Source organism: Somniosus microcephalus, chromosome 34 (genome assembly GCF_052327205.1).
Source record: "Somniosus microcephalus isolate GS21.2 chromosome 34, FLI_Smic_1.0, whole genome shotgun sequence".
NCBI classification, from domain to species: Eukaryota; Metazoa; Chordata; class Chondrichthyes; order Squaliformes; family Somniosidae; genus Somniosus; species Somniosus microcephalus.
In genome coordinates this window covers 19,366,824-19,381,368 of record NC_141020.1, presented here as the reverse complement: position 1 = coordinate 19,381,368, position 14,545 = coordinate 19,366,824, and the positions used below count along the sequence as shown (strand labels likewise).

Here is a 14,545-nt window from a genome sequence, read left to right as displayed (position 1 = left end):
AGACCTAGTAGCGCTTTTATTTCTGAATCACAAAACACACCAGAGTAGATTTTAACCATTGGTTGACTTAATGACGAATAGTGTCAACCAGCCGCCCGATAGTGGTGATGGGAAGCCCCGGTCTATTTTGAGGGCCGGGCCTTATTAACATACGGCTGCGGGCGCCAAATCAGAGCTACAGCATCGGTGGCCCAGCGGCCAGAATCAGGGCGGTCTGGGGAAGTGTGTCCAAGGAAGGGAGGAGACCCGGTGTGCCAGCGGCCTGCATCATTTTTGTAGAGCCCAGAGGAGCACTCCTGGCCTCTCAAAAAATAATTAAAAACCGCCACTTTTGGACCTCTTTTGGCAGGACCGCAGATGAAACCGGGCACAGTGTGCACACCGTACATTCCACCCATTTGTGTCCAAAATGACAGTCGGGGTCCTATGTACATCCTGGGACCCCAATTTGTATAGTAAATGGAACTCCTGGCTGATTCAAGCGGGTGCTCAGACCGCCCATTGGTAGGCCTTTCCAAAGGTGGCATCGGCCGGATTGGGAGCGGGAACGGAAGAGCACTTTCTTCCCTGCCATCTTGGATCCCACTACCGCTGTGCTTCCGCCCAGTGGCGCCAGTGAATATCTCCCCGTCAGAATCAACACTTGCCGGCGAATTGGGGGTTCAACTCAGTTGTGTGCTTAACTGATGTATGGGGGACTTCTTAAATTCTAGCAGCTCGCACAACACAATTATCCAGGTGTTTGACTGTTCTAATCTATTTATTATACAAATATTCATCCGGTTAAGACTGACAGTTTTCTCCTGCTGTTATAGCTTCCTCCGTCCATCAATGCTGCAACACTTACTGCGTCGCCTGGTGTTTGATGTGCCAATATTAAATGAATATGCCAAGATGCCACTGAAGGTTAGTTTCATCTTGTATACTTCCTCTGTTTTTATTAAATATGCTCGTGGGGATGCTATGGTGGCAAATTGAGGATCTAGTCGTTAAAACGTCGTCTAAAAATTTGTTGACTGAAAATGGATAGCTTGATTATGTAATGTTGATCAATCTTAAAAATTCCCTTTGTAAAGATTTCTCTTTTTTGGGGAAATTCAGATTTTGCAGCAGGTGCTGAGACTACAGAGATAATTTTATGACTTTGCGCTCCCGGCAGGGAGCCTCATCTGCAAGGAGCACCCGGCGGAATTTCAGGCATTAATGTGCATGACTTACCAACCATTAAAATCATTAAACAAGGCTCCTTGCCTGGGCGCACAAAGACAGCGAATTAATTACCTGTTACATGAAAGCAGGCTTGTTTAGTGCTTCAAATCTTTCTTTGCTGCGTAGGTGTAATGTTATCACTTCCATGGAAATCTCTCCATGCGTGTTGTATAACTGCTTGAACGCCCCCTCAAAATACCATGAAACTGCAGAAAAGCTGCAGAACTAGAATGCTGACGATACAAAGCTGGGTGGGAATGTAAGTTGTGAGGAGGATGCAAAGAGGCTGCAAGGGGATATAGACAGGCTAAGTGAGTGGGCAAGAACATGGCAAATGGAATATAATGCGGAGAAATGTGAAGTTATCCACTTTGGTAGGAAAAATAGAAAAGCAGAGTATTTTTTAAATGGTGAGAGATTGGGAAATGTTGGTGTTCAGAGGGACCTGGGTGTCCTTGTACACTAATCACTGAAAGTTAACATGCAGGTACAGCAAGCAATTAGGAAACAAATGGTATGTTAGCCTTTATTACAAAAGGATTTGGAGTATAAGAGTGAAGAAGTCTTACTGCAATTATATAGGGCCCTGGTGAGACCACACCTGGAGTATTGTGTACAGTTTTGGTCTCCTTACCTAAGGAAGGATATACTTGCCATAGAGGGAGTGCAACAAAGGTTCACCAGACTGGTTCCTGGGATGGGGGGATTGTCCTATGAGGAGAGATTGAGTAGACTAAGCCTATATTCTCTCGAGTTTAGAAGAATGAGAGGTGATCTCATTGAAACATACAAAATTCTTACAGGGCTTGACAGGGTAGATGCAGGGAGGATGTTTCCCCTGGCTGGGGAGTCTAGAACCAGGGGTCACAGTCAACGTTCCTGCTAAGTTGCGCAGGCCGCTCACCGACTTTTATATGGAAGAAACCATGTATGCGAGAAAATTTGAATGGCCACGTAGCCAGTTAAAAGGACCGTGCACACAAAAAAAATAAGAGGGAACATTGGTCACAGACTCGGAGTAAGAGGTTGGCCATTTAGGACTGAGATGAGGAGAAATTTCTTCACTCAGAGGGTGGTGAATCTTTGGAATTCTCTACCCCAGAGGGCTGTGGAGGATCAGTCGTTGAGTATATTCCAGACAGAGATCGATAGATTTTTGGCTACTAAGGGATATGGGGATAGTGTGGGAAGGTGAAGTTGAGGTAGAAGATCAGCCATGATCTTATTGAATGGCAGCGGAGGCTTGAGGGGCCGAATGGCCGACTTCTGCTCCTAATTCTTATGTACTTATGAAGTGTTATTAACTTCAAGGAAAACCGTGCATTTTAATTAATCTTCTGATCCACAATGGAAAAATCATTTGAAGCGGCTTTGTCGTCTTACTTTAACATCGGGACCTCATAACTGTGGAAAAATGATTTCTTTGCATATGTTTTCACCATTGCCTGTAAGTAATGACATGTCTAGTTCCTATTTCCAAGTAATGGCTAAATGTCTGTCTTCTGTTTCTCCCACTCTAGTTGTTAACCAATCACTATGACAGATGTTGGAAGTACTACTGCCTCCCATCTGGATGGGCGAATTATGGCGTAACCTCTGAGGAAGAACTCCATCTGACTCGTAAACTCTTCTGGGGAATCTTTGAGTCAGTGGCACACAAGGTATGCTGAGAGGGGCAGTTATGTATAGCTAATATAAATCATCGTTATGTCAAGCTATATTTTTTGGAGGGTAGGGTGGAAATATTTGTACCTGTCAAAATGAAGCAAGTTTGTGCTGGGGAATGAGACCCTCTTCTCAATTTTGTCATGCTGTGTCAGCATTGAGTATTCACAGTTCAGGTGCAGAGTAAATCTCACTCTCTGCTCCAACAATGTGTCTCAACTCCAACATCAGAGTAGTAGCCTACTGCATCAGTGACAGTCAACAGGCAGTTCAACAGCAGAGGATAGCACAGGTATGCATTGTGCATTTTCTCGTAAGGGTGACTGACTGAATAGTGATCAACAGCGTGGACGCTGGATGACATTTTCCCTCCCTAGCACAGGGTTGCTGAGGCCCATAATAGTCCCACAACAACTCCCTCACCTGAGACCAACTAACTTAACACAACCAAGAGTCAAACCTGAGATTTTCTGATCTAGGCAGCACTTGGCAGCTCCTTGCTCACTCAGCCATTGGTAGATCTTTGTGATCATTTAAAAAGACATGCATATTCCAATATGGCAGAAAATAGGAGCTCTTCACCCCAGAAAGACTATAGCCCTTGGTTGGGAGTTTACGATCGTGAGCTACAGGTTATTAATTCAGTTGTCTGTTGTGGCCGTACTTTATATGTGAACCGAAATAGTGAGTGTTATGCACACTAACCAAGAGATTTAAGATTAATGTCCTCGTGATTGTTTGCCACAGACTCCCTGGTTGAGTTTTCTATAATCACTGATCTCAGTTCATGATCAGACCTGGACGAGCACTTCATGTGGAGAAAGTCATTTTTTGCAGTAACTAAAGGGACCTGCTGTCACAACGGTAACTTCACATCCCAGATCAGCTAAAAACTGGCAGTTATGTCTGGCAGCATTGGAATAAAATCTGTGGCATTCAGGTGATGAAGCACGTTCTCCAACTAGTTGCTATCACTCAGGGTACAGTTACCTAATTTAGTTCGAGGCACTCGGGAATAATCCCAGGCTGAATCTACTCTCCCTTGTGAGAATCATATTGCCATCAGCTTTTTAATTAACTTTACCACCACCCTCCCCCAAGGTCACTTTCGCTCATCCTTTCCTCTTGCAATGCTAGCCCTTTAGCACCTCACCCAAGTGGCCATACTTTCAACAGGGTTACAGGAAAACTGATCAGGAGCAAGGATCATTCATTATTTTGCTCTCCCTAACTTGAGTGCTAAAGCCAACTGTAGCATCTCTACGATAGCAAAATACCGCAGATGCTGGAAATCCGAAATAACAACAGAAAATGCTGGAAAAACTCAGCAGGCCAGGCAACATCCGTGGAGAGAAATTAGAGTCGACGTTTCGGGTCTAGACCACGAATGTTGCCTGGCCTGCTGAGTTTTTCCAGCATTTTCTGTTGTTATGTAGCATCTCTACCACTGTCCCAGCTGGGCTCAGCTCATTCGGTAGACTATGGATCGGACTTCAAGCCAAATGGCCCAGCTACTCACCACAATAAACTTTCTGAGCCAATAGGGAAACCTCAATCAATCTCTTCCACATATTATGTATGCAAGGCAATCAAGGACTTGGAAAATCTATCCTTTAGAGCTATTTTTATTGTAAAACTTAATCTACTTAAGCCCAGCTATCATTAAATTGGAACCCCATCCACCTCCACCACCGGCGTACCGTGGCTGCAGTGTGTACCATCTACAAGATGCACTGCAGCAACTCGCCAAGGCTTCTTTGGCAGCACCTCCCAAACCCGCGACCTCTTCCACCTCGAAGGACAAGGGCAGCAAGCGCACGGGCACATCACCACCTCCAAGTTCCCCCCCAAGTCACACATCATCCTGACTTGGAAATATATCGGCCGTTCCTTCATTGTCACTGGGTCAAAATCCTGGAACTCCCTCCCTAACAGCACTGTGGGAGCGCCTTCACCACACGGACTGCAGCGGTTCAAGAAGGCGGCTCACCACCACCTTCTCGAGGGCAATTAGGGATGGGCAATAAATGCTGGGCTTGCCAGCGACGCCCACATCCCGTGAATGAATTTAAAGAAGTGCTTTATTTAAGACTCAACAGTATTGGAAACTTTTGTTTAACAGTACAGCTTTTCTTGAATGTTGTGATTTATGTAAGAAGTCACACAACACCAGGTTATAGTCCAACAGCTTTATTTGAAATCGCAAGCTTTCGGAGCGCTGCTGCTTCGAAGGAGCAGTGCTCCGAAAGCTTGTGATTTCAAATAAAGCTGTTGGACTATAACCTGGTGTTGTGTGACTTCTTACATTTGTCCACCCCAGTCCAACCGGATCCGGCATCTCCACACGTTGTGATTTATAGTTGAGGAATTTATTGTATTGATAATCTTAGGGGAGAAATGTAGATATAATTAGATTACATGTGTTTTGCAGAAATATGATTCTGACTTGTTCAAGATAGTCATGCAGTGCCTGTGTGCGATCGCTGGTGCGCTGCCACCAGATTATGTTGACGCCAGCTATTCATCCAAGGTCGAGAAAAAAGCTTCGGTGGATGCAGAAGGCAACTTTGACCCTAAACCTGTAGACACTATGAAGTATGAATTGTTTTAACCTTTTTCTCAGCTCAATTTCAGACTTTGGTGAACTGCTTCTGACAGGTCACTAATTCTAATTCGTATCAATTGATTTGTGTTTTGAATCACACAAAAAATAGATATCTGTAGTTATTAAAGAGCAACGTAGCTTGTTTAAAGAATCATTTGTTCTTTTTTTTGGAGTTGCTTGATAGAAAATATACCTTTTTATGTATTTGAATAACACTCAATATTAATTATCAATCTACAAGAGAATCGCAAATTGAACAATAAGCTTCAGAGGCGAAATCAGACAAAAATGGATGTCGATTCATGAAAGAGATATTGGAAGGGGTGACTAAAAGCTTGGTCAAAGTGGTTTTATGGAGGGCCTTAAAGGAGAAGAGAGAAGTGGAGAGACGACGGGGCTGAGGAAGGGTATTCCAGAGCATGAAATCTAGACAGTTGAAGACACAGCCGCCAGTGGTGGGGTAAAGTTGGGGGATGCACTTGAGACCAGAATTGGAGGAAAGAAGAGTTCTATAGGGGTTGTAGGGCTGGAGGAGGTTACAGAGACAGGGAGCAGCAAGGCCATGAGATTTAAACACTAGGATAATCATTTTAAATTGCACACATTGGGGAACTCGGAGCCAACTTAGGCCAGCATGGACTGGAGTGATGGGTAAGCAGGACGGTGTTGTGGGAAAGACGTGCATGGTTTTAGGAGACAAAAGCACGTTCAAGGACTTTGGAGAAGAAACGGGTGTTAGAGATGGGTTAGCTGGTTGCAAGGACAGGAGTCAAAGGTGAGTTTTTTGAGGGGGGGGGGCGGTGGTGCGATGATGGTGTTATTGAAAGGAGGAAGACTATGGCCCAGAACTTGGTGTCGGGGGCTTGCCGCGCGTGCAAGCCCCCGATGTGCACTTACCCGGCGCGCCGACATCTGAAACCTGGCCCGCAGTGGATTTCCTGTCAGTGGCCCGGTTCTGATGTCGGCGCGCTGTGCTAACCTGATCCAGCGGCGTAGTTAGTGCGATGTGCCGGCTGGGATCAGGTGAGCACTGTTCAGCCAATCGGGGGAGGGGAAACTTCATTCATAAGTTTGAGAGTAAGAACTGTCAAACTCATGAGAAGTACTGCACCCCAAAACACTACTTAAACTTTAAATAACATTTTTAAAAACATCCCAATCATTAAATTAAGTATAAATAAGTTTAAAAAAATAATTTAAACAATTTTTTTTTTTTTGAAAAAAATAAATTTTTAATAAAAAGGCTCTAAAACTAAACTTACCTTATTGTAGATTCTTTAAAATAATAAACCTGTGGGGAAAAAAATTCTAAATTGCACTAAAACACCACTTACCTGTAAAAATAAATACTTACGTGTGCTTTTTACAAGCGTAAAGACCGGAGGCCTTTAGACATGCGCAAATCCCCCAAAACAGAGGAAATCCAAGACGCACGCGCTGCCCCCTACAGCGCACGCGCTAGCCTCTTCACCTCTTGGGTTAGAGGAGAGGAAATGCCGGTTTTCAGCGCATGCGCTGTGCATGCTGAAAACCGGCATTTCCTCCAGCCAGACGCGTGAGTACCCCTTCCGTACTCACACGTTTGGGGAGGAATTACTGCCCCTATATCATTTAGCATAGGAGCCAGTGTAGCCACTGTTGTAATGTAGGATAATGTGGCAGCCAATTTGCCCACAGCCAGGTCCCACAGACAGCAATGTGATAATGGCCAGATAAACCGTTTTTAGTGATGTTGGTTGAGGGATAAATATTAGCCAGGTATTAAGAAGCTCCAGGATAAGTGGGCGTTTTGGCAGAAGCGGCTCAATGGCATTTGATACGGTCCAGCTAGATTGGAGGCTAAACCAGTTGTGTGCCAGACATGCTCAAGTTTGCACCCCTTGGACTTGAAGGAGCAAAGAATGGGAACACATCAAGGGGAAATGATCAGGGTGGAAAAGAGTAAGGCGGAAAAATTGAGTCGCGCCCCCGGCACCTCGCCTTTAATTAGCGCCCCGGCTGCAGGTAGGCCGCCCCCCCCCCCGACCCCGTCGGACATAGCGTCCGATCGCGAGCAGGGCGCTGTGCACGGCGATGACGTCATCGCCGGCGGCGCAGCACCACGGGCCGCTAACAGTTACCGCCACTGCTAACCTCCCGCTGAATTTTGCGGGAAGCGTTGGCCGCATCTGGGCGCTAGTTGCTTTGCACCATGTTAGCGCTCTAAGAGGGCACTAACGGGAGGCGCAAAGCAACCAAATTTTTCTCCCTAAAGGTTTTGCTGGAGAATCAATGGAGGTGAGAGAGTGGTTGAATAGATCGACAGCCGCAGAAGTATCATGGTGAGTAGAAGGCCAAATACTGGGCAGTTGGCAGCTTGAACGCGCAATTTCTTCCAGGGATGGATGTAGGAGGAAGTGAGGTTGCAAAAAGATCAGGGGATATGGGTGGTGAGGGATTCAAGGAACTGGTCGGCGATGGCCTTGTCTGTGATTGCGTTCATAGGAGTAGAGAAACCACGTGAGATAGCAAGGTCGGGGTTTGGCCATCAGTATAGATAGGAGAGTTTATGTGGAGCGAGAGGACCAATGGATTTTTCAAAACTTAATTTGTGAGTCAAACTGTTTGGTGATATGTGGTGATTTTTACAGCGTCATAATTCCTGAAAAACTGGACCCCATTATCAACAAGTATGCAGAGTACACACACGACAAGTGGGCTTTTGAGAAGGTACGATATTTCTGCTTCCTTGAATTTCTTAATTTCAGTACACTTTCTTTTACTATATATAGAATTTTGTGTATTGTAAAAACTCTAATCCATACAGAGCATTATGTTAAGTGGATTGTTTTGTAATATTGTAATCAAACCACTGCAGAATATTCATCATTTTTCTGCCAGTTTCATGATTCGTGTTATGATTCAGGCTTTCTTCCAAATCTTGCAGTGTGTTCACAGCAAAAAGTACAGTTAAGATCAAAACTCTTTTGAACTAAAACTTGCTCCTTTATACATGTCTTATACGGGAAGCATGCCAAGGGACTAACAATTACGCTTTATTTTCAGTATACCGCATCAAAGAACTCATAGAATGCCCACCATGGTATCCTGTCTACCACAGGCAGTAAATGCCATATTGTCAGACTATTATTTCCAAGCTAAACCGTAAAGATTTATTTACAAATAAGATAATTACACAGAAGCAGTAAAACACAAGGGGGGAAAAATTGGTTCGCGCCCCCTTTGGGGCACTAACTTCGTCAGCGCCCTGAAAAAGTTAGTGCCCCAGCGCTGGAAATTGAATGGTAACCCCAAAGCAGGAGGCGGGGCGCTACTGGATGCGCGTCCCCTCCCTCTTGGGGTGCTCCTATTCAATATTGCGGCACTACATGCAGCAGCGTGTTGGCACGTAGCGCCGCGGTACTACTGGCCTCCCTCCCCTGATTAAAGGAGAGGGCCTAGCGCAGCTGGACCACCGGGGTGCGGGGTGCCGGCATGACTAATCATGACCAGCGCCCCGCAGTATGAGGCGAGGGGGGGGGCAGGTGCTAGCAGGCAGCCCCAAAAAAATGGCGGCCTGGCACCTGCCCTTTAATTTGCGCCGCCCTGGCCACAAACACGGCACCCTGACCCTGTCTGACACGGCGTCCGACGGTAGGTCAGGGGGTGCGAGCCAAATTTGTGGCCGGGGCGCTGCGCACGGCCGTGACGTCATCGCAGGAGGTACAGCGCCACGGGCGCTACCGGCTACCACCGCCAGTAAACTCCAGCGGAATTTTGCGGGAGGCGTTAGCGCCGCCGTGCCCGGGTGCTAGGTGCTTTGCGCCCCCTCGGGGCGCTAACTGGAGGCGCAAAGCAGCCCAATTCTCCCCCCCCCCGCCAAGAAGTTTCTGACAGTGCATATACTCAGTAAAGATAAAATCAGTCTACAAGAGGTTAAAATATCTTCAGAACATGTTTTACAGTTTAATCATGAGCAAGATTTTTGGAAGAAACAGACTTTTGTACACTTCTGATATGATGTTTGGAAATGGATGAGGTGATATTCCTGTCCACCACAGGAGTTCAAGTATCATTGGTAGAAACGGAAACAGAGCAAAAAACTAAACTTGAACTAGAGATTAACTAAAATGGAATATGTATGGCAGTGCCTTTATGCCAAATAAAAATTCATATCACAAGTGTTAATCTTGACATATTAAACTTTTTCCTCTCGGGTATATCCTCTAATGGTCAGCTACTACAGGTTGTCATATCAAATTCTGATTGCACATGGAATATTATAATTGGTTAGTCAGAAAAACAGTTGTGGTTTGAGTGAATGTACAGTTCAGTTTTAATATCGGGCTTTCCATATACTGCAGTCAAATAGTGTGCTTATCATGTATCATTGGGAATAACAGGGTGGTCGTTGTCCTGTTTCGGTCATCTGATGGATTGTTATACCTGGTCTCTCTCTTCATCCTGCAACCTTTATTAAAATGGGTACCATTGGGCTAAATGACTGGAAAAGTTCATTGTAAATATTCACTTACAAACTAGTTTCTGTAAAGAGAAAGTTCAGTCCTATATGAACACTTCTTAATTCCCGTATATTCTTTTTGACTGCTGGAATAATTAGGGGGAATTTTAACTCTTCCATGATCAGCAGCAATGGAGCGGGAGAGCAGTTAAAATAGAGCATCTCATCTGCCGTACAGCTCCCATTCCCCATTTTAATGCTGCTGTTTGCCGGCAGACGAGGTTCCCAGCCAGACTTTGGCAGGAGCCTCATTAATAAATGCCTATTGGGGTCACGTGGTGCAGACGGGATCCCAATGGCATTTTAATCTGCTCCCGAGTCTGGCGGCTGCCCCCTCAATTGAAGCTGTTGGAAAGCCAGCAAGGCCACTGAAGGTAAGTGGAAAAACTTTTCTTAGTGGGGCCAGGAGGAGCTTGAGTACTTCTTGGGGCCCCACCATGAAAGATGGGCCTCTGCTGCCTTGGACTCCACTTCTTCCGACTCTCTCTCTCTCTCCGCCCCACCCGCCCCCCCCCCCCGCCAAAGCTTCAAGACCCTCGGAACAACCCCTCCCCTCGTGACTTTTCTTGCTGCAGTCAACCTTCTCTTGATCTTCGTTGCCAGCCAGTTGCCACCCAAACCAGGTGAGCAGCTGATCGGCCACATTCAAATGAGGCCCAGCAGTTCAGATTTGCCAGGTCTTGACGCAGATTCCCGGCTTTGTGCCCGGAGTTAAAACCGGCCCTATTGCCTTAGCGTGGAATTGAAGGATTTATGTGGAGGCAATTAAAGGAATTTTGTCCAAAAACAGAAGTGCAGATAACTAGCACTGCTGTAATAATCAATTGTGTTTTTCAGGCACATCAGTTAAAAGTGCAAAGGAAATTGAGTTCCTGTATAAATAAATCTTAAACCCAACAGTGAGGGATTAAACCCAATATAAAATGCAATCTATTTTTCGTTGCAGATACAAAATAACTGGAGTTATGGTGAAACTATTGATGAAGAGGCCCAGACTCACCCATGGTTGAGGCCATACAAAACATTCTCTGAAAAGGTATAAATGTTACTATATTCAGAGCCCAATCGTGTAAAATTCTTCATCTACGTAACCACAGATTATATCTACTGCCGTGCACTAGATTTAATTTTTTTTTAAAGTTCATAGCTTGCAACTTTTAACAATGACCACGGGTGTTTGCAGGACCGAGAAATCTACAGGTGGCCGATCAAGGAGTCACTGAAAGCGATGATTGCCTGGGAATGGACAGTGGAAAAAGCAGGTGAAGGAGTGGAGAAGAGTGAGAAGGGGGAGAAGAAAACCCGCAGGGTTTCACAATCTGCCCAGGTGAGTGGAGAGTTTAGTCACCCGTTAGTAACATTTTATTCAGATAAAATGGTCTGAATTCAATATTAGAAAGCACAGTTCACTCAACATAGAATTTACAGCACAGAAACAGGCCATTCGGCCCAACAGATCGGTGCCGGTGTTTATGCTCCACGCCAGCCTCCTCCCACCTTATTCCATCCACCCTATCAATATATCCTTTTAATCATTTCTCCCTCACGTACTTACCTAACTTCCCCTTAAATGCATCTATGCTATTTGCCTCAACCGCTCCATGTGCTAACGAGTTCCACATTCTAACCACTGACTAAAAATTGGATTTATTAGTGACTGTCTTATATTTATGACCCTTAGTTTTGGACTCCCCAAAAGTGGAAACACCTTGTTTACTTCTAACCTATCGAACCCCTTCATAATTTAAAAGACCTCTATCAGGTCGCCTCTCAGTCTTCTCTTTTCTAGAAAAAAAGAGCCCCAGTCTGCTCGGTCTTTCCTGATAGTTGTACCACCTCAGCTCTGGTATCAGCCTTGCAAATCTTTCTTGCACTCTCTCCACTGCTTCTACAGGAAACTTTCGTTTAACCGGAGGTTAAAAGTCCGGAAAGCTCTATCTACCGGCAAAATTCAGGAGCCGTTTTCTATAAGTTTTTTTTACTTCTCGTTGCTTTTTTTTTCCCCCAGTCAGGCTCTGCAAGGTCTGTAGCTAAGCAACAGCTTCAGCTAGAGATGCTTGCAGCTGCAGCCGACTGTTTTGAAGCTGTTGCTAAGCAACAGGGTTTGTTGATTCACACGGAGCTGAAAAGCTCTGTATGTTTTAACATTGCCGCTGGTTTATACGGCAGTTTTGATCTAACGGCACCAGCTCGGTCCCGTCGGTGCCGGATACCAGAAAGTTTCCTGTATATCCTTTTTGTAATATGGCGAGAAGAACTGTGTGGTCTAACCGAGGTTCTATATAGGTTTAACGAACAAATGTTATAAAAAGGAAAATGCCATTTTTACAAGAATACTGGCTTAGTCAAGGCTGCTTCTTAAGAATTATGAACAATAAATAATTTTAAATTGCTGAAAAGAATTTGAGAACTTTCTCATACCCGTGCTGAAAGCAAGAAGACAAACAATTACATTGCACTAATGACATCTTACAGTTTTACATATGATTTTAGTTCCACAATGCTGTCGGTAATTTTTTTTACAGTATATTTTATCCCTCATTAATTTCTGTTACAGGTTGTCTATGACCCTAGTCATGGATACAGTCCGCAGCCCCCTGAGCTGATGAACATGACATTGTCTCGTGAGTTGCAGGTACAGAGCCTAGCTTGTTTTCACTTGAAGCAAAAATTGCACCAAATTGCCTGTTTAAAAATTGGTTGCAGCTGACGTTTTAGTGGCTTATAGCCATTTTTTAAAAAGTTAAACAAGTTTTTTTTTAAACAAAGAGGAACTTGTAACCCAAAATGGCCTAAAACATTAGACAAATTGAAACATGCTATAGTGTATCTGTATTTTAAACACGAGCTCTTGTATTTTGTAGTCAATGGCAGAGCAACTTGCAGAAAATTACCACAACACGTGGGGTCGTAAGAAGAAGCTGGAGCTACAGGCCAAAGGTTAGATTAGATGATAATCACGTGCCATGATATATTGAAATAACTTTCCAAGGAAGAAAAATTCAGTTGATTTGCGCCTCCTGTTATCACCCTCTGAGGGCGCTAACGGGGCGCAAAGCAACTAGCGCCTGGGCGCGGCGGCGCTAACGCTTCCCGTGAAATTCAGCGGGATGTTAGCGACGGTGGTAACCGTTAGCGGCCCTGCGCTGCCGACGATGATATCATCGCCGTGCACAGCGCCCCGACCACGATCTTCGGTAGCGCCCCCTGACTTACCGCCGGACGCTATGTCCGACAGGATCGGGGGGCCTACCTGCGGCCGGGGCGGCGCCAATTAAAGGGAAGGTGCCGGGCAGCCATTTTTATCGCTGGCCGCCCCCCCCCCCCCCCCCCGCGGAGTGCCGGCTGCGCTCCGTGAGCCCGGCACTTCTCTCGAGTACCGGGCTCTTTTGCCGGCACTCCGATCCCTGGTGGCCCAGCTGGGCCCCGGGTTGCGCTGTGCTAGGCCCCTCCCCTTTAATAAGGGGAGGAAGGCCTGCAGTACCGTGGCGCAATGGGCCGCAGAGCATGGCGCTCCGGCACGTAGCGCCGCGATATTCACTCGCAGTGCCCCAGGAGGGAGGGGGAGCGCTTCCAGTAGTCCCGCCTCCCTCTTGGGGCGCTACCGGTGAATTTCGGGCACAGGGGCGCTAACTTTTAGTGTCCCGGCGAAGTTAGCTCCCCAAAGGAGCGCAACCAATTTTTCTCCCCCATATGTTTTATGCATTGTCTATCACCACAACTTCATTTAATTATTTCCCCCTTCATTTTTAAAAGGATTTTCTTCCTTCAGTTTCATCATGCTATGGACTATCTTCCACAACATGATGGACAGTCAGCCTCCAGCCGGGAGGTGCAAAGAAGCTGACTAATTCCTCCGATGTACTGCACCATACAGTGCAGTGTTTAACCAGTGAGATAACTAGGTAGCTGGGTTTAACTACATTGCTGTGAAGTGGGCTTTGCTCCCCTCACAAGCTGCTTGCTTGAGGGCCACTTTCTTGCAACTGTTGGACAGTAGTTTCTCAGCTGATGTAAGAGGCGGGTCTGTTGATGTGCCGCTCGCATTCCAGTGGCATGGGCTTAGTATCTCTCCTGGTCCTGCACACTGATGAGAGATCAGTCAGTAATGTAAAGCTTCAGTCGCGCACTAATAACCTCTGATCAGCACTACTTCATTGTGAATTGCCCTCCGATACATCCTCCACCTTTTACTCCTGCTCCCCTCCCCCTCCTGAGAGAGTGCTTTACTTCGAACGTGCTCTCTCCCTATAGCATGCTCTTTTTAAATAAAATTCTATGGAAAAAAGTGTGAGGATGATGTTAACCACCCAAGTTGACATAATTCTGTCCCTCGTCCTTACTTAAAAAATAACATACTCCACATACAAGAAAGGAATCTGATTTTGATATACCTGTTAAGCCATTACAGAAAAATGGTAATAGAATCACAATTGAGCCCACTTAACTGTAGTAAATGGTTAGTTTTCAATAATATCTTTTGCATTATTATTTGTGAAGTAATTATGTTCAGAATGTTGTTTGTTTACTATGTGCGACATTGTCTTACAGTTTACCATTACCAC

The 14,545-nt window shown here is 45.5% G+C and overlaps 1 protein-coding gene across 11 annotated transcripts in view; it reads left to right on the top strand.

Annotated features, from left to right (window-relative positions):
• LOC147096861 (ryanodine receptor 1-like) overlaps nucleotides 1-14,545 on the top strand; it is a 461,451-nt gene that overhangs the window by 245,641 nt on the left and 201,265 nt on the right. For all 11 annotated transcript variants that reach the window (XM_085973559.1, XM_085973551.1, XM_085973560.1 and 8 more), the window contains 8 exons: nucleotides 816-906; nucleotides 2,730-2,870; nucleotides 5,306-5,469; nucleotides 8,110-8,188; nucleotides 10,927-11,016; nucleotides 11,164-11,307; nucleotides 12,538-12,615; nucleotides 12,845-12,920. In XM_085973559.1, the coding sequence (XP_085829685.1) occupies nucleotides 816-906; nucleotides 2,730-2,870; nucleotides 5,306-5,469; nucleotides 8,110-8,188; nucleotides 10,927-11,016; nucleotides 11,164-11,307; nucleotides 12,538-12,615; nucleotides 12,845-12,920 (863 nt within the window). The remainder of the gene's footprint in view (nucleotides 1-815; nucleotides 907-2,729; nucleotides 2,871-5,305; nucleotides 5,470-8,109; nucleotides 8,189-10,926; nucleotides 11,017-11,163; nucleotides 11,308-12,537; nucleotides 12,616-12,844; nucleotides 12,921-14,545) is intronic.